Source organism: Pan troglodytes, chromosome 2 (assembly GCF_028858775.2).
Source record: "Pan troglodytes isolate AG18354 chromosome 2, NHGRI_mPanTro3-v2.0_pri, whole genome shotgun sequence".
Taxonomy (NCBI): domain Eukaryota; kingdom Metazoa; phylum Chordata; class Mammalia; order Primates; family Hominidae; genus Pan; species Pan troglodytes.
Window position 1 is genome coordinate 176080530 of NC_086015.1, and position 24476 is coordinate 176105005.

At 37.3% G+C, this 24476-nt stretch overlaps 1 protein-coding gene across 2 annotated transcripts in view; it reads right to left on the reverse strand.

Moving 5' to 3' along the window:
* SPATA16 (spermatogenesis associated 16) overlaps positions 1-24476 on the reverse strand; it is a 251790-nt gene that overhangs the window by 43874 nt on the left and 183440 nt on the right. For both annotated transcript variants that reach the window (NM_001246421.1, XM_016939979.4), the window contains 1 exon segment: positions 23421-23568. In NM_001246421.1, coding sequence (NP_001233350.1) covers positions 23421-23568 — 148 coding nt within the window.

The following is a 24476-nucleotide window of genomic DNA, read 5'->3' on the forward strand; positions in this document are numbered from 1 at the left end:
GTTGGAATGATCACTGGTTAATTGGCTATCTGGCATGCATTTCTCTCCTCCTCCCCTTTTTATTCCTTGGTGAATTCTCTCAATCACCCCCTACTCTAAAAGTGAGACCCAATTGACCAAGTCAATCAATCCATGCTATTTCACCCGGTCCCTGTTATTCGTTCAATCATAAGCATATGATGCAGTTTGGGCCAATGCAAAAGAGTGGGTTCCGGGAATTGTGTGGAAGGGGCACTCTTATTCCTTGGTAATAAGTGAGATTTGAGATCTGTAATGACATTTGAGAATGTTGCTATTATATTCAAGAACCTAGCACTTGAGGGCATGGCAGAGTTAGTGGAACACCAGGTAGAATTTGAGAATAAATTCTCAAGTTGACTGTGGAAACAGAGTGGTGAGAGATAGTAAGTGAGCTATTGGTTGGATCAAGCTATGCTTAAAAGCAGTCCCGCCTGTGGATCTTCAAGTTATGTAAATCAGTGTGTTCCAATGTGTTCTGCCCCTTTAAAACTGACTTCACTAAGTCAGTTTGAGCTGTGATTCCTACCACTTGAAACCAAAGATTCCTTATCCAGGGATTTAGCTAGTAGTTCAATATATCTTACAAAAAATATAGGATCCTTACTATAGATGAGATGTAAGACAGAGATGAAACTGTCATGTTGAATTTCTAGGAAGCACGTTTTTCTTATTTAAGAAAAATAACAGTTGGGGGATTTGGAATTATTACTTTTTACAGCTAGCACAAAGGTAGCAATATTGAATACATCCTGGTGATGCCATTATTACAACATTATTATAATATTATCACTGGTAACAAGACTTACATTTATAAGTATAATAAAAATAATAAATGTTTAACATAATCTTTCTTGACCTAAATTATAATTATTATTTTCCCACTTTGGGTTAAATTCTACATCTCACAGAAAATGACTTGTGGGTAGTTAATTTAAACATCGCACAATAAAAGTCATGTGATCTCAAAGCCTTAATTTTCCTTTCTATCCAGACTGGTAACCTATTCACTTGTTTATTTGTTTATATTTCCCTTTGTTCTGGAAGTGTAATGACTTGCCCTACATAAATTCATATGAGATAAGAAAAAGTGTAAAGTAGTGTGTTTGAAGAAAATAGATCAAAAGAAAAATTAAGAGCTAGATGATGAAGCCATAAGTCAGATTAATACACAAAATGTATTTTATAAGGTCCTGTATATTTGCTAAAAGTAAAGAGGATCGAATATGTCATTCACAATGTTCTTAATTAAAAAACTTCTATCATCACAGAAAAGCACAGTGATTTCCTTTCCTGGAACAGAGACTTTCTTTCTTGCTTTTTGTTGAAATTGGTTTATAAGTACTATAACTTTTCATGTAATAAGCTGAATTATTAATGATAATTTAAAAACAAAGAATTATCTACAAAATTATTATTACTCATGAATTATCATGATTCGTAAGCAAATAATCTTATCAGAAATTTCCTGTAGTTAACATATATACCAATTTTGAAAGTCAGCAAGGCTTTGACTTAGAATTTGAGATGAGATGCTGCTTTATATATGGAAATCTAAAAGAAGAGACACCTTGATATATAGATATTAGACATTGCTATCCACTCTTCACTATTAGTAGTTAGTTTGGTTGTGATGAAACAACTTTTAATCTGTTTTATTCCTGTTAACCTCAGAAACAAAATAACTGTTTTTGACCACTATTATTATTATCTACAGCTTTGGAACTTTAGGACAAAGTAATAAGACCTGAAATAAAAATGAGAGATATAAACATTGGAAGTAAAGAGACCACCGTATTATTACTTAATAATAGATGGTTGTAGAAAATCCAAGAGGATAAACTGAAAATCAATTAGTATAGACAAGAGTTCACTAAGGTATCAAAAAAGAAAATATATAAAACTCAATACAAACGTGTAAGATTTAAAGCTTGACATTGTGGTACGTGTCAATAGTCCTACCTACTTAGAAGGTTGAGGTGTGAGGATTGCTTGAGGCCAGGAGTTCAATGTGCTATGAGCATACCTGCGAATAGCCACTCAAAAATAGCCATTGTTTGAGACCCCATCTCAAACAAACACACAAACAACAAACCATGTAAGATTAAAAAACCCAAAATATGTAGATATGATAAAATATGCAGTGTATTGTAAACAATGGTTTGATCCATAATAGACAAAACGTAAAATATTAGAAATAAGCTCAGTAAGATATATAATTTTGATAAATAATTTGATTACCTAATTTACTTGACAAGTGTTTTTAGGCTCTTCTTGCAAGAATTTACAAATATAAGTCAGACATTAGAATGAAAAGGTAAGATAATAGAGGGCATGGTGTTGTTTACTATTTGGTGCCTGTAGTACATAAGTACACAGTCAATTATAATACAGCATGGTACATTATTAAATTAAGGTGAAATCGGGGTATCAGTAAAATGATAGAGATAAAAATTTGAACGATTGACAAAGGGAGAATAAACGTGTTTGACTTGTTTGGGGCCTAGACTAGAATTTTTTTTTCCTCTGGGAATTTTCACTATAGGCATGTGGGTTAAGGTTTGAGTTTATGCTACCTGGGTAGTTTAGGAACTCTCATGTCTAGGAATAAACTGCTCTGATTGGTAACATTCTATGGTATGGAAAAAGAAAAAGAAAATCCTCTGGGGAAGGATGCAAAATAACCCTAGACTGCACAGGATTCTCACACAGATCAAGCCCCACTGAATAATGGCTTACATCTTACACACAAGAGTGGAAAAACACACAAAGATACAATTTTCAATGAGTGAGAGGTGGTGTGGTATCATAGAAAAATATTTGGTCTTTCTTCCTAGTTTCTGGCACAAAGCTCCTAAGACCTTTAGAATTACCTGAATTTGATAAGGATGATAGGAGTGTCTTTTGTTCTAATGAGGCAACATTTGGAAGGCCTATAATAGCTTCAGGATGGGGCTGGTCACTAGAAAAACCAACCAACCTCCAGGGAGGAAGTAGGGACTAAAGACTGAGTTAATCACTAATAGTCAATTATTTAATCAATCATGCCTACATAATGAAATCTCAATAAAAGCTTCTTAACAGCAGGGCTTGGAGAACTTCTGGGTTGGTGAACACATTGAAGTTCTAGAAGGGTGATATTCTCAGAAAAGATATGAAAGCTCTGTGTACCCTCCCTCTTCTGTCATGCATTTCTCTATACATGCTTCTCTTTCATTTGGCTGTTTCTAAGTTGTATCCTTTACTTGCTATTACTGCATTGACTGTTTTTGTTGCTCTTATGGTATTTTGTTGTTATTATGTTGCTAAATGGTAAGTCCTGAGTTTTGTGAGTTGGTCTAGCAAATTATCAAAGCTGAGAAGGGGATTATGAGAACTCTCGATTTATAGTTGCTTGGTCAGAAGTATAGGAGGCCTGGGACTTTATTTATTTATTTACTTATTATTATTATTATTTTTTTTTTGAGACAGAGCCTTGGTCTGTCGACCAGACTGGCATGCAATGGCGTGATCTCGGCTTACTGCAACCTCCGCCTTCTGGGTTCAAGCCATTCTCCTGCCTCAGCCTCCCAGGTAGCTGGGACTACAGGCATGGGCCACTATGGCCGGCTAATTTTTTTTGTATTTTTAGTAGAGATAGGTTTTCACCATACTGGCCAGGCTGGACTCAAACTCCTGACCTCAAGTGATCCACCTGCTTCAGCCTCCCAAAGTGCTGGGATTATTATAACTGGTATCTAAAGTGGAGGGCAGTGCTATGGGACCGAGCCTTTAACCTACAGGGTTTCCAGGTAGTTAGTGTCAGAATTGAATTGCAATATCGAACACCTAGTGTCAGAAAGCTAGAGAAATAGTGATGTGGAAAACCCTACACATTTGACATCAGAATATTGTGAGAAAAGAAGATCACTTCAGAACTGGTATCAGAGGTGGGATTTGCTAGAATGGCCCTGACTCACAGAAGCATGTGGTTTGGGGAGAGAAAGGATGAAACGGTGAGGGAGGAGGAACCTTTGATTGGTTATTCATAGTATGGAGCAGCAGCTGTGCTTCAGTTAGTTATTAAATGTAAAAGTTACCAATGGAATTTAGCAGTGAATCTGATTCCCAGCCTTTTGGTTTGCTGAATACATAGGGTAATACAAACTAATAGAAAAAAATAAAATATACAATCCCTTGGCTATTATTATCTGTAAGAGCTAAAATGAAATTAAAAATGACTTCCAGGTTAAACTTCAATGCTGAACCAAGCACAGATTTCAGTTGAGCTGAACTTCAGTCACTAGCACCCAAAGTCTCTCAAGGGAGGAAATTATGCAGGAACAACTGAGAGTACCTTTAAGATCTCTGATTACTAAGAAGGTGGTCCACATTGAGGGGTGGGCAAAACCGAGAAACTACTAAAACTAGGGGATAGAGTGTAAATATATATACCCAGGGGGTATATTTTATTTTGTAGATCAGTGTCATCAGCTTCCTTTACTAAAATGCATTGTAAGAATGACTAACTTAAAAAAAAGTAACTGTTTTTCAATTTTGTAGAGTAGGAAGGCATGTTTGGGTGGATATAGGATCCACTGCTCACTATGGAACCATTGCAGATGGGTATACATCATCCAGACAGACAGCAAGTTATTCCTGAAAGAACAGCCAGCCTGGTGGACTAAATAAAAGTGACTATAAGATCTGTTTATCCTGAGAAGGGGGATAAACAGATCCCCCTATAAATGACAAGTGGGAAATCTCAGATGAAGCAGCTGATATGTTTCATATGCAAGCCACATAAGATTGGCTTCATAATAAGCAGGATATTTATCCACTAAGTATGCCCATTACCCAGGTTATGGTAAATTGGTGCCCCATGTAACTTAACTGTTGCAAAATGGAGCAACAGTTCTTATGAAATTTGCTTTCTCAGCTTCCCTTCATGGGTCTTACAGATGCTATAAAAACATTAGATTATTTAACAAGAGAATGAGGAGAGGTAGAAGGGAGAGGCGAAGGACTTGTCCCCGTGATTTGGAAATTGTTAAGTGGTTATTAAGAAATGGGGTGAATACAGCAAACATTGATAGGAGCAAACAACAGGGAAGAAGGAGAGAGTCAAAGGACTCACCTCTGCAGGTGGAAAGCTTTAGATGGTTATTAAGAAATGGGATAAATAGATGGACATTGATGAGGATGAAACAAAAGTCTTAATACAGCACTATACAAGGTTGGGTGGACCAAAGGGATCCTCTGCCAGTCCCTCAATAATAAAGGGCCTCTAACAAGTTCTATTTACCCCAATGTTAAGACAGAGCAGAGACCTCCTCTTTGGAGTCTGCAGGCTTCCTTAAGTGTGAAAATGAGAAAAATATCTTGAGTTTCTTCAAAAAAGTTTCAGGCACCTAGCTAGCCCTGAAAAGTAAAGTAAATAAATAACTTGATAAGCAAAAATATAGTAATAGCTTAAAACAATAGCCAAAAAAGTTAGAATCACAGAAAGTTTGGTTCTCCTATAAAACCTAAAAATAACATCTTAATATACGTCTCTGAGTTGTTCTTCAGAAATCCGGACCCCCCCACCCCCCCGCAACAAATGGATCCCCTGGCATATAAACCTCAGATAAAGGAGAACTGAGGACTGAACTCTAACCATGATTCTTGGTTCTAAATGTCTTCCTGAGGGGCCTGGAGGAAGTCACACCCACATGCCAGAGCTAACATTCTTTTCTGCTGACCTCAAATTTTAAAAGAAAGCTTCTATTTGTTAACCAATTCGAAATTAAAAAGTCTTTAAATCTACTTATGACCCGGGAGCCCCCGCTTCAAGATATCCTGCCCTTTTAGGCCAAAACCAATGTATACTCTCCATGCATTATGATTTTGCTTATAACTTCTGCCTTCCTAAAATTTACCCTTGCCTTTAAAAACTGTTGCCTGCAATACGTCGGGGAGTTTGGAACTTACGTGTTAGCTGCCTGATCCTTCTTGCTTGGTGCCCTGCAAATAAAGCCTTTCTTTCTCCTACTATAAACCTTGATGTAAATATCTGGTCATAATGTACCAAGCAAGTGAACCCCAGTTTGGTTCATAAAAGTGTGGGGATTTTAAAAAGCTGGAAGGCAAATATTACAGTGAGAAACCTGGTCTGTAGTCATTTGGGGCAATAGACAGGCAGACTAATCAAAATAATTATTGACAAAAGGGCCAGAGTCTCTTAGCTTGACCCCTGGCTGCAAACCCAAAATCTTATGCAAATGAATAGGTAAAATGGTGAAGAAAAGGTTATGGAATTTTTTGACACGGAAGCATCATGCACTATGGTAGCAAAATTTGTTGGTGAAGCCCTAACACAGACTACGATTACACTGAAAGAATATAGAAATGCAAGGGCTAAGAGTAACGTCCTTTTAAAATAATATTTGGTCTTTGTCCCCAGTTCCTGACACAGCTTCTAAAATGACTGAAATTTCCTGAGTGATAGGAGCATCTTTTGTTATTCATAACAAGCCCCTTTCAAGCCTATCTGAGTATATGCTAATGAGGTGACTCTTGCTGGGCCCTTAGATAGCTTCAGGATGAGGGCAATTTGCCAAAGAAACCAACTATGTGATTAGAGGCTTGGAACGTTCAGCTTCATGCCTCCCCCACCTTTGGAGAGAGGAGAGATGCTGCAGACTGAGTTAATCACCAATGACCAATAATTTAAACAAGGATGCCTATATAATGAAAAATCCATAAAAATCCATAAAAGTTGGGGTTTGGAGACCTACCAGGTTGGTGAACACATCATAGTGCAGGGAGAATGGCATACCAAAGAGGGCCTGGAGGCTCCACATCTCTCACCCCTACTATCTTGCTCTGTGCATCTCTTCCATTTGGCTGTTCCTGAGTGATATCCCTTATAATACACCAATACAAGCAAGCATTTTCCTGAGCTCAGCAAACAAATTACTGAACATGAGGAGGGGGTTGTGAAAATTCCTGATTTGTAGCTGGTTGATCAGAAGTATTGCAACTGGTATCTAAAATGGGCACAGTTTTGTCATACTGAAGCCTTCAACTTGTGGAACCTGACACTAACTCTATGTGGATAGTTATCAGAATTGAATTGAATCTTTGGACATCCAGTTGGTTTTGGAGAATGGGAGAATTGATTGGTTTTTGAGAAAATATCCCAGAGATGGCAAAACAACAAATAGCAGAATTAGCTTTCCGAAATCTTGAGAAATAGCACTATTAGATACAAAATATAAAACATGTGTAAAGTACTAAATATAATAAAAATCACAAGAATAAAACTAGGTTTTTAAAAGTTGCCTTGAAAAAGATTTTAAACACATGGACACATAGAAGGGAAAAACACACACTGGGGCCCCATAAGACAAGTTTACCTATATAACTTGAACATGTACCTCTGAACTTAAAATAAATGTTAAATTTAACAAAAGGGCTGGGTGCAGTGGCTTATGCCTGTAATCCTAGCACTTTGGGAGGCTGAGGCAGGCAGATTGTCTGAGCTCAGGACAGACCAGCCTGGGCAACATGATGAAACCTTGTCTCTACTAGCATACAAAAAATTAGCTGGGTGTGGTGGCACGTGCCCGTAATCACAGCTACTCGGGAGGCTGAGGCAGGAGAATTGCTTGAACTCGGGAGGCGGAGGTTGCAGTGAGCCGAGATCATGCCACGGCACTCCAGCCTGGGTGACAGAGAGAGACTCCATCTCAAAAGATAAAAATAAAAATAAAATAAGCAAATTACGTAAAAAAAAGATCTCAAGAGAACTTCTAGGAGTGGAAAAACAATTATTGGAATGAAAATCTTGAATCTATTAAGGAGTGATCTAGACAGAGCTAAAGGAAGGATGAGAATGCAGATCTGAGAAAATTTCAAAATGAAGCAGACAAAGACATGGAGAACATGGAGAATTTAATAAGCAGCCTCAATGATCTGGAGGGTAGAATAAATAAAAGTAACAAATGTCCAGTTAAAATTCTTAAACGAGAGAATAGAAAGAATCAGGGACTAAAGTATTAAAAAGGAAACGGTTTGCAGTTTTTCAGAATTTATGAAAGACTTGACCTCTTAGATTTTGAACACAGTGACCAAGCAGGTTAAGAAAAAAAAATTATTCCTGGACACATCTGCAGTTAAACTGTAGAACTTCAAATGAAGACATGATCTTAAAAGCATCAGAGATAAAAGAAGATTATCTACAAAGGAATGAGATCTGACTTCCCAACAGCAATGACACAAGTCAGAAGACAGTGAAATAATATCTTCAAGGCACCAATATTTTAGATTAGAAATTTATAACCTGTTGAACTGTTATCTAAGAACTAGGGTGAATTAGAGACATTTTAGACAATCAGAAATGAAGGGAGTATACTTCCAACAGACTCTCACTTTGGGAACTTCCAAACGATGCACTTTAGAAAGAAGGAAATAAATTCAGAAGAACTGAAATGCGAGAAAAAATTGGTAGACATGTGTATATAATAATTATAGATAAATGTTGATTATGTAAACACATTTATGACCATAATAATTAATTTAAGGATGGTGTCAGGGAAAATATCAGGTTAGAATAAAAATATATTATGTATAATATTAGGGGGTGATTTTCGTTAAAGTATTCTATGACCTTTATCTTGCTCAGTTGATAATCATGAAATTATGATTTTGTTAAGATATCTATGTTTACAATAACATTTAATGTTATTGTAAATAAAGAAAAAATGAATAAAAGAAATCTTGAAGAATATGAGAGAAGGCAGGTTAAGAGGGGGGAAAAGCATGTGGACTAAAGCCTATAATATGGCAGAAATAACCAAACATAACACAGAAATCGACAAAGATCTATTTAGCACTTACTATTTGTCAGGCACTATTTAAGCCTATGGTGAACAGATAGAGATTTCCATGTCTCAGGGACTTATACTCTGGCAGAAAAACTCAATCAATCAACTCAGGAATTAAAATAAGCTTACTTATTCAAAGACAGAGATTGACTACATAAATAAGTAATTAAATAAATAAGTCAGCTGTATGTCATTTTTAAGAGAATATTTTAACACGAGGGCATAAAATGTTGAAAGTAAAAGGATGTGAAAAAGAAATACTAGAAAAATACTAATCAGAATAAAACTAGTGAATTTATTAATATCAGACAAAATAGATTTTAATACAAAAAACATTAACATTAAGGTGAAGAGTGTAATTACATAACAATAACATACAATTAATAATCTTAAAACAGTAGGCACATTGATGCTGAAACAAAAAGTGAAAACTGACAAATTATAAGAATAACTGACAAATCTACCACTATTTTGGATTACTTTAACATCTTTTTTTCCTATGTACTGATGTCAAGTAGACAAAAAATTGTAGCATCTAAAAGATATAAGTAATTTTCAAGCTTGATCCATGTAATGAATACATTAAAAAACCCTGCATTCCAAAATTAAAAAATGACATTCTTCTTGAGTACAAATGGTATATTAATGACAGTTGACCATATATTAGGGCATAAACCAACCTTAACAATTTCAGGAATTATTAAAATTTAGATTATGTTTTTGAACATGATGCAATTAGGTTAAAAATCAATAACAAAGGTAGCTAAACGTTTCTATACATTCAGACATTAAAAACTGTGTATTTAAGTAAGTCATGGCTCAAAGAAGATTTCATAATGAAAGTTAGAAAATATTTTGAGATGAAATACAATGAAAATGTTTTTCAAAATTTTTAGGGCACAACAAAAATCATTCTTGGAGAGAAATTTATAGTCTTTACTAAAAACGAGGGAAGATGTTGAAAATTATTGACCCTAGAATTCAGTGAAGAAAATTAAGCAATCTGTTATAAGTTTCCAAAACAGGGCATAAAAGAAATAATAAATGTAAGAGCAGAAAGGAGTTAAACATAAGAAAAAGGATGCAATAGAAAGGTTCGACAATGTCAAAACATCTGGCATAATATGAATAAATGACAACTTTTAAACCTGATAAAGAATACTTATCAAAGATCTACAGCAAACTTTATACTTAGTGGTGGAAATTTAAAAGTCTTTTTAAATGGAACAACATGTAAATGCCTGCTATCACTCCTTTATTCAACCTTGTGTTGCGATCCCAGCCATAACAGTAGTAGAATGAACAAACCAAAAAGAAAGAATGAATATCTATGTACTGGAACAGGGATGGATTTCTTAAATATGATACCAAACCACAAGCTGTTAGGCTGTGGTGGGCAAATCACTTGAGGTCAGGAGTTCGAGACCAGCCTGGCCAACATGGTGAAACCTCGTCTCTACTAAAAATACAAAATTTAGCCGGGCATGGTGGCACATGCCTGTAATCCCAGCTACTCGAGAGGCTGAGGTATGAGAATTGCTTGAACCTGGGAGGCGGAGGTTGCAGTGAGCCAAGATTGTGCCATTGCACTCCAGCCTGGGTGACAGAGCAAGACTCCATCTTAAAAACAAAAACAGAAAGAAAATTATCAAATAACATTAAAATTTAAATCTCACTTCATCAAAAGTCACCGCAGAAAAGTCAAGCTCCTTAATGAGATAAAATATAAAAACTTCAATAAATCAATAATAAAACTATTAAAAAAACCCAAATGAACAAAGAGTACAAACATGCAAATTGTAAGAATATAGAAATAGTAAAAATACCGTTTTCATAAATTTGAAAAATTTTAAGAATTCTTCTATTTATCCTTTAAGGAAATGGAACCACAGGACAAATAATGACAACAAAGATGTTCAACCTAATTAACAGTCATGGAAATGCAGTGAAAAGGCAACCTATAGAATGGGAGGAAATATTTGCAAATCATACATCTGACAAAGAATTTATATCTAGAATACATAAAGAACTCCTACAATTCAAAAACAGCAACAAAAAACAACTCAATTAAAAAATTGGGAAAGGACTTAAACAGACATTTCTTCGAAGAAGACATAAAAATGGCCAATAAGCACATGAAAGATGCTCAACATCACTAATCATTAAGGAAATGCAAATCAAAGCCACAGTGAGATACCACTTCATATCTGTTAGGATGCTATTAGCAAAAACCAGAAAATAGCAAGTGTTGATGAGGACATGGGGAAATTGGAACACTCGTGCACTTCTGGTGAGAATGTGAAATGGTGTGGCCACTACAAGAAATGACATGACACCTACTCAAAAAATTAAAAATAGATTTACAATATGATCCAGCAATTTATATGCCAAGAATAATTGAAAGCAGGGAAATACTTGTATACCCATGTTCATAGCAGCATGATTCACAGTAGCCAAAAGGTGGAAGCACCAAGTTTTTCTCAGTGGAAAAATAGATAAACAAAATGTGATATACACATACAATGGAATATTATTTAACCTTAGAAAGGAAGGAAAATCTGACATTGGCTACAATATGGATGAACTTTGAAGACATTATGCTAAGTGAAATAAGCCAGACACAAATGGACAAATACTATATGATTCCACTTGGAGCTGTCACATTCATAGAGACAGAAAATAGAATAGTGTTTGCTAGGGGATCTGGGGGGAGAAGAAAATGGAGAGTTATTATTTAATGGGTAGAGTTTCGGTTTGGGAAAATGAAAAGGTTTTGTAGATGGATGGTGGTAATGGTTGCACAATAATGCGAATGTAGTTAATGCTGCTGATCTGTACACTTAAAAGTGTTTAAAATGGTACATTTTACATTGTGTATATTTTACTATAATAAAAAAGGAATATAAACAAATTTATGATAGTGATTACCTCTGGAGGGGAGGGAGTAGATTAGGATCCGAAAAATCTTGGGAACTTCAACTATACAATACTTTTAATGTTTTATTTCTCAAATAAGATGGTAATTATGTAGGTGTTCATTATTTTTGTGTCTTTTAGCATATTTCAAATATTACATAACTAAAAAAATAAAAGCTTCTGATTCTTGTAATCTCAGAACAATTTGGACCAACCTTCTTTCTGAAGACAACTAATATTCCTTGAAGAAATCTGAAAAGTAGATTTTTCTAAGAACATCAAAGAGCTAATAAGGAGGAGGCAGAGCAAGATGTCCAAATAGAACTCTCCAGTGATTGTCTCCCTCATGGGAACACCAAACTGAACAACTATCCATACAAGAAATACCTTCATGAGAACAAAAAATTAGATGGACCATTATAGTACTTGATTTTAACATCACATAAAGGAAAGAAGCACAAAAGAGGGAAGGGAAGATAGTCTTGAATTGCTGATGTCACCCCTCCCCCATTCCCTGGCAGTAGAGAGAGACTGTGTGCGTGGTGGAGGGAGAATACAGTAATTGTGGGACTTTGTATTGGAACTCAGTGCTGCCTTGTCACAGTGGAAAGCAACATGGGGGCAGAACCCAGTCAGCACCCATGGAGGGAGCATTTAGATCAGCCCTAGCCAGGGAAGAATTCTCCATCCCAGCGGTCAGAACCTGAATTCTGACTAGCCCCACCACCATGGGCTAAAGAAGCTCTGGGGTTCTAAATAAACCTGAAAGGTAGTCTAGGCTACAAGGACCTCAATTACTGGGTAAGTTCTGGCGCTATGCTGGATTTGGAGTCAGTGGACTTGGGGTACATGACGCTAGGGAGACACCAGCTGGGGTGGCTATGGGAGTTCTTGTGTCACCTCTCCCCCAACCACAGGTAGTACAGCTCACAGCTCTGGGAGAGACTCCTACCTTCTGCTTCAGAAAGGGAGAGGGGTGAGTAAAGAAGACTTTGTCTTGCAACTTGGATACCAGCCCAGCCACAGGATAGGGCACTATTCTCAGACAACATTACCAGACACAACCTGAGCTGGAAGGGAACCTGCTGCCTTGAAGGGAAGAGCCCAGTCCTAGCAGGGTTCATCACTTGCTGATTAAAGAGCGCTTTGGCCTTGAATAAACATCAGAAATACCCAGGGAGTACTCACTGGGCACCTTGGGTGAAATCCAGGCCTATACTGGATTCAGATGTGGCCACATTCCTAGCTGTGGTAGCCATGGGAAGAGATTCCTTCTCCTTTAGGAAAGGAGAGAAAAGAGTAAAGGGGACTCTGTTTTGCAGCTTGGGCAAGAACTTAGTCAAGCAGCCTCCTGTGGTCCCCAGTTTCAGGCCTTGGCTACTGGACAGTATTTCTGGATCCACCCTGGGCCAAAGGGAAGCCTCCTGCCCTGAAAGGAGAGACCCAGCCCTGGGAACATTCACCACAAGCTGGCTGAAGAGCTCTTGGGCCTTGAGTGAACACTGACAGTAGCCAGACAGTACTAGCCGTGAGCCTGGGTAGCAGTGGCCCCAGGGGGAGACTCCTTCTGTATGAGCAAATGAGACAGAAAAATGGGAAGGACTTTGTCTTGTGGCTTGGGTGCCAGCTCAGCCACGTAGAACATAGTACCAAGTAGATTCCAAAGGTTCCCCTCTCCAGGCCCTGGCTCATGGACAGCATTTCTGGACTAGAGTTGGGCCAGCAGGGAACTCACCGCCCTGAAGGGAAGGACGCAAGCCTGGCTGGATTCACCACCTGCGGACTGAACAGCCCTTGGGCCTTGAGTGAATATAGGTGGTAGCCAGGTAGTGACTGGGTGGGTCTTGGGAGGGACCCAGTGCTTTGCAGTCTTTGCATCTTATCCAGCATAGTCCCAGTTGTCGTGGCCATAGGAGTGCTTGTATCACCTCTCCCGAAGCTTCAGGCAGCTCAGCAGAGAGAGAGAGACTCCACTTGTTAGGGGAAAGGAAAGAGAGAGAATTAGAGTCTCTACCTGGTAGTCCAGGGAATGCTCCTGGATTTTACCCAAGACCACCAAGGTGGTACCTCTAATGAGTCTGCCAGAGTCACAGTGTTACAGGACTTTAGGTGCCCCCTAATGCAGAGATGGCTGCAGGGATCAAAGATTTAGATCACAACACTCAATTCTCTTTAAATACTTGGAAAACTTTCCCAGAAAGGATAGGTACAAACAAGCCTAGACTGCAAAGACAACAATAAACACTTCTTTAATAACTCTTCAAATAAACTCTTTATGCCCAGACATTGATAAACATCTACAAACATCAAGAACATCCAGGGAAACATGACCTCACCAAACAATCTACATAAGGCACCAGGGAACCCATCTTGGATGTCCTTTACGTAATGTATGCTCTGAGTACATGTGGGTTTGACTGGATTTGTTCATACCTTTCCAGAAACACCTCTCCATGTTAGCTTATGTTTCGCTTGCATTCACAGAATATCTGAACAACTATCTGCATTGTTTACAATAGCAACACGGTGGTGTAGGGGTAGAGGTGCTGATTAGAAATGGAATACTATGCAGCCATAAAAAGGATGAGTTCATGTCCTTTGCAGGGACATGGATGAAGCTGGAAACCATCATTCTCAGCAAACTAACACAGGAACAGAAAACCAAACACCGCACGTTCTCACATATAAGTGGGAGTTGAACAATGAGAACACATGGACACAGGGAGGGGAACATCACTCACCGGGGCCTGTCGGGGAGTGAGGGGCAAGGGGAGGGAGAGCATTAGGACAAATACCTAATATATGTGGGGCTTAAAACCTAGATGATGGGTTGATAGGTGCAGCAAACCACCATGGCACATGTATACGTATGTAACAAACCTGTACATTCTGCACATGTATCCCAGAACTTAAAGTAAAATTAAAAAAAGAAAAAAAGAATGAAGCATGCCTTCAAGATCTAGAAAACAATCTCAAAAGTACAAATATAAGAGTTGCTGGCTTTAAAGAGGAAGTAGGGAGAGAGAGAGATTGGGGTAGAAGTCCTTCAAAATGATAACAGAACTTTCCAAACCTAGAGAAAAATATCAATATTCAAGTACAAGGTTATAGAACACCAAGCAGATTTAACCCCAAGAAGACTACCTCAAGGCATTTAATAATCAAATTCCCAAAGGCCATGGATAAATAAACGATTCTAAAAGCAGCAAGAGAAAAGAAACAACATGCAAAAGACCTCCGATACATCTGGCAGCCGAATTCTCAGTGGAAACCTTATAGGCCAGGCCGGAGTAGCATGACATATTTAAAGTGCTGAAGGAAAAAGTATTTTACCCTAGAATAGTGTATCTGGTAAAAATATCTTTCAAGCACGAAGGAGAAATTAAGACTTTCCCAGACAAACAAAAGCTGAGGGATTACTTTTTCTCTTTTTTTCTTTTAATTTTCTTATTATTTTTTGAGACAGGGTCTTGCTCTGTCACCCAGGCTGGAGTTCAGTGGTGTGATCATGGCTCACTGCAGGCTTGACCTCCTAGGCTCAAGTGACCCTCCCACTCAGCCACCCGAGTAGCTGGGACTACAGATGTGTACCATCATGTCCAGCTAATTTTTAATGTTTTTGTAGTGATGGGGGTCTCGCTATGTTGTCTAGGCTGGTCTTGAACTCCTGGGTTCAAGTGATTCTCCCACCTCGGCTTCCAAAGTGTTGGGATTGCAAGGGTGAGCCACCACGCCTAGCCAAACTGAGGGATTTCATCAATACCAGACCTGTCTATTCATAGGACAGAATATTATACAGCAATGAAAATGAATAAACTAATGCTTTTTGCAACGTGGAAGAAGTTCATAAACAAATTATTGAGCAAAAGAAGTCAGATACAAAAGAGCATCTACTCTATGATTTCAGGTTTATAACATTTCAAAGCAGGCAAATTGAAGTCTAGAGTTTAGGAATAGATAATGCTGTAAAGTAAGAAGATAATTACTCTGAACTTTAGGACATTAGTTACCTTGGTAGGGGGTAGGGAGTTGTTTGGGATTAATAAAGGGCCAGTAAAGGGTATCTGGAGAGCTGGTCATGTATTCTTTTTTGACTTGATGTTTACTCCATAATAAATTAGTTAAGCTGTATTTTAAAATGGATTTTTTTATGTGTGTGATACCATAGAATGTTTTTAAAAATAAAACTACTAAAAGCAATAAATAAATAAATAAATGGGCTGGATGGGGCTCTACTTTAGTTGTAAAATGCAGTGATTATTTGTAGACCATAAGATCATCAAGAAAATGCTAATGCTCGTAAGGTGTAGGTTAATTGCGAGCCAAGTATTAGAGGAATAAATAGGATTTGAATGCTGAATATACAAAGAAAAAACGTAACTCTACAAAGTAAAAAAATTTGTAATTCTGTGCAACATTGACTTCAAAATTTTTTTAAATTCTCAATTTAAAATTGTTATATACTACTGAGAGTTCAGTCTTCAGGGATTTTAATGCTTGGCTGCATGATTTATTAGATGGCAGCACGTAATGATTAACTATATTGTTGACAGAGAGGCTACATTATAAAACATAAGTAAAGTGATTCAGGAAAAATAAAGTGTTAACGGTTGAGCACTTACCTCCCTCATATTGAGAACTCCCTCGCCTGCTAAAATGAGTTCTGCTTGTTTGGAAATGGCCTTGGGGCTTTCTTATGTAGACTGAGATAATGGGGATGGGTAAGAACCTGAGAAACTGGTAAGACCATCAAGAATGACAGTGGAAGAGACTCATCAATTCATGAGGGAATAAATTTAGAGGATGTATCTGGAGAATTTTGAGTAGGAAAGGAGATTGAGGGAAGCTGCCATGTGAATGTTTGTGTTTGTGTACATGTGCATTTTACAAGGTTTTGCTGAGCATTATGGATACAATATCTACAATACCTGTTTAATTTCTACCACATACCCCATTACAACTGCCTACCCTACCTCAACTCATGGGTTTTCTTGAGAGGCTGCAGGAAAAATTTATATTACTTCCACTTATTTTTGGATTATTGACTGCTGTTTCTTTAAATGCAACCTGTCTGCCTTCTTCAGTCAGATCCCCTAAGAAATTATGCTAAGCAGAAGACATTGTAGTTTCAGGGGTTTCAGGTGCAGTGGATGATGGAGACCAGAGGCAAACAGCGCTGTCACCTGCTACTGCAAAGGACAAGTGAACTGCTGGTTGAGAAGTGGTTAAATAGAGGTGAACTCCATTAGATGGAGCAATGCCAGAGCACCATACTTCCCATTGGGAAGATCAACATTTTAATATTTTAAGAACAGAGAATTTAGCCCCATAGATGAGGGATTTCTTTACCTTGGGAATGATTTTCTGATTCTAAGAAGAATTCTGCGGTGCAAATATTAGATGATTTATCGTCTTATAACCAACCTGGCTTTAACACTTTCATAAATATTGGGGATGAAGACTGTTTAATTCTATAACTTTTTCTATTCAAGAAAACTAGTTACAAAGAGGAAAATAGTCTGATTTTGAAAACTCTTGATCATGATAAAATTACAATAATTTAAAGAAGAAAGAATAAAATGAGAAATGTTAACTTCATGTTTTAGACAACATAAGAATGTATTATTCTTACTGGTAAATGATGACTGAACAAGAACAAGGTTATAAATTTCAATGAAAAGTAATTTTTAAAGGTCTAATTTAAAACAATATATTATTTATCCGAACATACATATTTACTCTTGGGATTTAAATTGCATTGGAAAGACAAAATATGACTCTATCCACCTAAGTGTTAAAGTAATTGATATCTGATCCAGAAAACTTTTCTATTAAACATTACTAACCACAGATCCATTACTGAATATTTATTTATTTAGCAAATAAATCTTGATATTTTCATCAAGAGGAGACAGGATATGCTGATTGTATTACTTTATTATTATTAAAATACAACCATGCAAGAATAAGAACTATGCAGAATTGCATTATTTCATTGGAATATATGAATAAAAATCTCAAGCCAAATCTTTATAAATGAAAACATAAAAATTCTGGGGCTGGTAAATTATTATTTGTTTTATATACCCTGACTACTCTGTATGAATCAAGCTAGGTTTTTTTCTTAAATAATAAAAATGGATAGCTATACTGCTAAAAAAAATCAGTAATTTTTTTCTCCATGAAATATAATACAATACAGCTCTATTATAATATGACTTTAAGATTTTGATGGGTTTTATTATATTCCTGAAACAGAAAAGGATGCACAGTAAGTTCCTGAGCATGTATAAACCTGGTTATTCTACAAGGCAGATTTGAATTTTAACTCTCCCTCATCAGTCTCATAGAAATTATAAGGGTAATATAATCCTATACCTGCCACTGAAAGCGAATGTGTCTTCTCATGATAAATCACTGTAAAGTTAATAGATAATGCGATTGGCTTATTTGATAATTTTTTTTAAAAAAAATTTAAACCTAAATACATTTCAGAATGAATTAATTTTATACTTTTCCTCCTTGTGTCTGTTTTTCCCGTGGATATCCCTGACAAGGGTGACTGTGAATTGGGGGCTGGCTGGAGAGAAAATACTGCCTGGAGGACCTCCATTGTGAATACTCTCCCTGCTCATCACCAGCACCTCTGCCAGCTTGTGCTGGGCTCATGGCACTGTCACGTGACCAGGGAGCAATAAACTCGACACTATCTATGCTTGATGAAGGTGACCTAAAGTTGGGCAAAGTTTCTGAGTTGGAGGTTTGCTTGCCAGCCTCCACTGGGTGAATTAAATATGCTAGTCTCCAAGTTTTAATGATAATAATTACTTCTCCAGCAAAACTTTGATAGGTAGACTCTTCATCCAAAATCTTCAAGGTACAGATTGTACGACCTTCATCTGTTGATTGTTTATTTAGATGACTTCTATAATTTAGAAATTCTTACATATAGCTTCCATTTCTCTTGCTGCAGTGAAAGCTTCATAATTGTATTTTATCTCTTGGAGCATCAGTGTCTCTCTGGAAATATTATCTTTCTGTGGGTGGGTACAAACACATGTTTATGAGAACATCATCTGTAGCTGTCTGTGGAGGGGGGAGTGTGAGGTAGAGGAATAGATATATGTACAAATGCTGAGTGTTTTTGAGGATGGAGTAGGCTGCATGTGGATGAGTGTTTATTTGATCGAGTTAGCAAGAACTTGTATACACTGTAGATGCAGTAGGAAGCTGCCTACTTGTTATGATGTAGGGCAGAAAAATATGTTAAAGTTACCAGATTTAACAAAGAAGCTCCAAATCTCAGTGGTCTAAAGAGAGATAACTGTTTTTTGTTCATGTGGGTATTCAGAGTATTCGGAGGGTGACCATCTACATGGACATTCAGGAATCTACCTTCTTTTGTTTTGCAGCCCCTTTCCATGCTTCTCCCCACTCAGCCAGTGGATGGGGAAAGAGAATTTTACATAGGAGGGTTTTATGGGCCAGGCCTGGAAGTGACATATATCATATCTGTCCGTTTTTCCTTCACCATTACTCAGTCAGAAATCTTCATCTAATTGGAAGGGAGGCTGGAAATGGATTCTAGATGTATGACTGAGGTAAAAAGAAAAGAGTTTGGGCCGGGTGCAGTGGCTCACGCCTGTAATCCCAGCACTTTGGGAGGCCAAGGTGGGTGGATCATGAGGTCAAGAGATTGAGACCATCCTGGCCAACATGGTGAAACCCCGTCTCTACTAAAAATGCAAAAATTAACTAGGCATGGTGGCGTGCGCCTGTAGTCCCAGCTACTTGGGAGGCTGAGGCAGGAGAATTGCTTGAACCCGGGAGGTGGAGGTTGCAGTGAGCTGAGATCTCACCACTGCACTACAGCCTGGCGATAGAGTGAGACTCCATCTCAAAAAAAAAAAAAAAAAAAAAAGAAAACAGTTTGGTAAACAACTAGCCAGTTTTTGCCATATTAAGTGGCAACAACCTCTATTCCCAAACTGCTCTGTTTATCCTACATAATTCTTTTAATTAGAGTCAGCCTTCCATTCCACAGTTAGAGCTTTGGTTTTAGTTGAAAATATTCTCTAGGAAAAGGGAAAAAGATGGTCCAATATTCATGCTGAAGTATAGCTTACTAAAGTCGGATCCTTTCTTAGGAGCAGGTGTATTCTCAGTACCATCTAGAGTACTGTGTAAATAAATGTTCGCTGAATAAATGAATAGATGAACAACCCCCCTCCCACCTCAATCTCCATTGTAGATCCTCTTCTTGTCCTAAGGGTCCTGGCTTGCTGGAGAATGCAGCAAGGGAAAAATGGCAGAGTAACATAGCCAGTTGAAGAGAGGGCTACGACAACTTCTAGTCTTCTGTGGAATGGAGGGGTTTATTGAGTAAGACTCAGAAAGTGGCTGGGTTCACAAGCTAGCAGTCCAGCAGGAAGAGGAAATCTCAGAGAGTGGCTCTAGTTTGGGCCAACTGGTACGGTAAGGGTGGTTGGAGTACATATGAAGAAGCAACTACACCAATAAACAGAATGGAGAACCCATGTAGATGCCTTGGGTCACTTAATGGGCCACATAAATGAATCCATCAGGTCCTGCTCAAGATGCCAGAGCTGATCTCAGGTAGCACCAGCCGTCTGATAAGCAGCTGTACCAGCCTGCTACAGATTGAGAAGAGGATGTCTCCCTTATGTGTTCACTGACCCTTTTGGACACAGGGTATGCTTGAGCTCTATGAAAGCTAAACCAAACCACAGGGAGAAGAAAAACTCTTGAAAAGGAGAAGGAAGCTGGTGAATGTGGTTAGATAGGTTCTAAAGACAGATTAATTTTAGAAATGACTGGATTATACTGAGTGCCCTGGGATGAGACAGAATATATTTTGGCTCTGGGCAGAGCAAAGAAGAAAATAGATAGGTAAAACATATAGACTCTTATGTTTGCACACATCTGCTGTATGACAGTCTATTCATACTGGTTGCATGAATATATGTTACAATAAATAGCTGAATAAATTTTCATCAGGATAGAAGCTTCTTAAATTCTATCTACAAGGCTGATAATAGGAAGATGCATTAGTTTGTTCTCATGATGCTAATAAAGACATACAGAAGACTGGATAATTTATAAAGGAAAGAGGTTTAATTGACTCACAGTTCCACATGGCTGGGGAGGCCTCACAATCATGGTGGAAGGCAAAGGAGGAAGAAAATCACGTCTTACATGGCAGCAGGCAGGAGAACTTGTGCAGGGGAACTCCCACTTATAAAACCATCAGATCATGTGAGACTTATTTACTACCATGAGAACAGTATGGGGGAAACCACCCCCATGATTCAATTATCTCCACCTGGCCATGCCCTTGACACTTGGGGGTTATTACAATTCAAGATGAGATTTGGGTGGAGACACAGCCAAAAGACATCAGAGGATTCTGGTTTTTGGAAACTACCATGAAAACAAAGTGTTTACTCTTCTGGGCCCTATCTGTCTTTATGTTACTTACTTCTTAGCTATTACCTTCGGCTACTGATGCAGCTCTAATCACCTCTCTGCATCTTCTGGGAGAGGTGTCCAGAGCTAAAAATAACACCTGACCTTTCCTCTTCCCATGCTGTATGCCCTCAGCCACCTTGGAATTGCCTGGGGGAAAAAGAGTTCTACCTCCAAGGCTGTGCACATACAGTTAGTCACAGTTCTTTCACCATTATTCCAGCAATGGCTTTGGGGAAACCCTTTAATAATTTGCAACAGAGGTAAATAATGTCACCAATGCAGTAGCATTGTTAACCCAAAGCACAGTTTCCACAGAGCAAAGAACTTTATCAGTCCCAACGAAATTTAAATTCTAGACTCCTTTCTCTACCTCACGTTCCTCCTCCAGAAGCTGTCTTTTCTATCAAGATTCTCTATAGCACTAGCATACTCTAGCAGTTTGTAATTATAAGATAATAGAAACAATCATTAGTAACTTATAATTATCTTTTCTCCCAAAGTGTAAGATTCTTTAGCATGAATCGTCTTGCCAACAGATCATAATTCATCTTGATAACAGGTTTGATAGAATTACATGAGATATGAGTCTGGCTCATTAATGTTATTATTGTTTTTAAACTCTTGGCAGTGGTGCTTCTGAACTATTAATTAATCTTCATGACTGCTCTGTGAAATGGGTTAAATATAACTAAACTTATTCTACCAGAAGAGAGATTGGCAAACTGGTGATCTCCTCAATGAAATCTCTCTTCGTTACCAATGGATCTGGGAGTGGAAATGGAAATAGCTGAATCGAACTCATTTTTCCATAATGCTAGATAGATATGACTTTTATGTGCTGCTAGCATACACCCTCCAAAAAATCCTTTAAATATCCATAAGAATAATGAATAATTTGTAACAATTAACAAAAAATATGAGTTCGAAGACTTTTTTTTTAACCTGCTTTCTTATGAAATGCTCAAACTAAGTAAATCAGCACATATGGTTATTATGGCCCGTATTATGCTTCTCCTTTTCCCTTTCTCTGCCCTCAAATTACCATTGTTCCTTAGGGATTTACTATTCTGTTATCACTAGTGGGATTTATTTGATATCTTTCCCTTGAAGAGCGTGAGGGAATGTGGAGAAAAGTACAAAATCCATAGGACCTACATTTAATGTTTTTGTCACATGGAAATAGTGTAGCTTGATGGCATGTTCACGGGTTCAAATCCAAGGCCTGTCTAATTTGCTGTGCATCTTTGGAAAAGCTATGTGTCTTCTCTGGTTATTGTTTTCTTGTTCCTAAATGGGAAGCACCTTACCTCATTGATTATGGGAATATCAAGAGATAACGAATGTAGAGTGTCTGGCACCTTAATAGTGATCAATAATGGAGTACGTTATTAACATTATAATTCAGTGACTCAGCCGCAAAACTCTGAGAGAAGGGATGAAGGGGCCTGAATAGAAGGATGTGATATCAGGTGTATGCATTTAGAGATTTTCTTAACACAGAAGTCATTGTTGAGTAGCTCCTAATTTAATGCCAAAAAAATCCTCCTCTTAAACCAAAATAATGCTTGCTGCACAGTAGGTAGTACAAAATATTTTTTGCATGAGAACGAGAACAAGTGATTTCCAAAGATGAAAAAGGGGAAAAAACATAATACCAGTTGTTGTGTCCTCTATGGGACTCTTAGCTATCCAGATCTCATTTGGATACCAGTGATTCAAGAGCATAAGGAAAGAAGAAGGTTTGAGGTGTGAGATAGATGGGGGGAAAAGTAGAAATAGTAGGGACTGGAAAAAAAATCCATCTGCAGGAAAATACTATAATCATCTGATTATCCTTTACTGGTAAAGGATAAGGGGAAAGATGGTATTTTACTACAGGTCATTCTTCCATTTTTTAAAATGTTAGATTTTCTAGGTTTTATCCCTACTTCTTAAAATATAGAAATATGAAAGTACAAGAAATATTGTGCTAGAACTATAAGGCTATCCTTATTTAAAACCTTAAAAATTTCTTTCCGTTTCAAGTCATCAGATGAAAACAGTGTACTCCTAAAACAGAAACAATAAACTAATAAACCAGAAAGAACCCTGTATTTGTTTTATTGGAAACAAAATATCAGCTGATAACTTGAAGATATTGAATCTTACCTGTGTACATATACTGTGCATATGCAGGATGAGTTTTTGTGAAAGCATCTTTTACTTTTTCTATTTTATCAGCTCTCATTTTTGTCGCAAATGGTGTGTACATAACCGAGAAAGATTCAGCTCTGGTGATGGCTTCCTCAATCATGGCCTAAGAGGAAACAAACAACCCATTTGGCATCAATAACAATACATGACTTTTTAAGAATGTAAAAAATATAATTACCTTTATGGATGACTTAAAAATCTATATACTGTACTGCAAAGATAACATATTTTGGTCTTGAATATTCATTAGAACAAAATTTTAATTAGTTCTGGAAATACTATTTCATATTAAGAAAACCAATTAAATGAAGAAAGTTTGTAAACAGGCACCTCTAAACTGAGCTTGTTTTAAGATAAAAATATAAATTCTATTTCCTAAGGTGTCATGTTTTACTTGATTTTAAAAGTCAAATTCTTGAGTCTGACATTATAATTAACTTACTCTTGAGCAGACATTGGTGAGCAATTTGTATATGGAGAGATTTGTTTTAAAAACTAAAATATCTAAAGTATATTCTGTAAATAACATGGCAAACTAGACAGACGGTATTTTTTGTTTTCTTTTTCCAATACCTGGGAAAGCCTTTTGGAATTAAAAAAAAATCCTTCCTCAATTTCCTCCCAGAAAAGCTTCCCTTCCCTCCAGATCACAAGAGCTGTTTAAGGTGGCTTTGGCTATTTAAGAATTTCTTTACATTATTTTTGCTCATGTACCATTCTTGATAAAGCCCTGCCATCATCCTCAGCTTCCTGTTTTAAATAGGTCCATTACTATTTGTAACAGACCTAAAAGAAAGTTATGTGAAGTTTTAAGAGGAACTTACTCCTTTCCTACAACTTTTCCTTCTAATGAGGCTTGAACATTGAATAAAACGTGGAAGTGTCTATGGTTACCTCAGTTTTTTAATATGGCATAAAAGCATACTATAAAACAATCCATTTTTATTTATAGGAATGAAATTCTCCCAGACAACTAAGTTACCAACAAACAATATGGAAAAATAATAGATA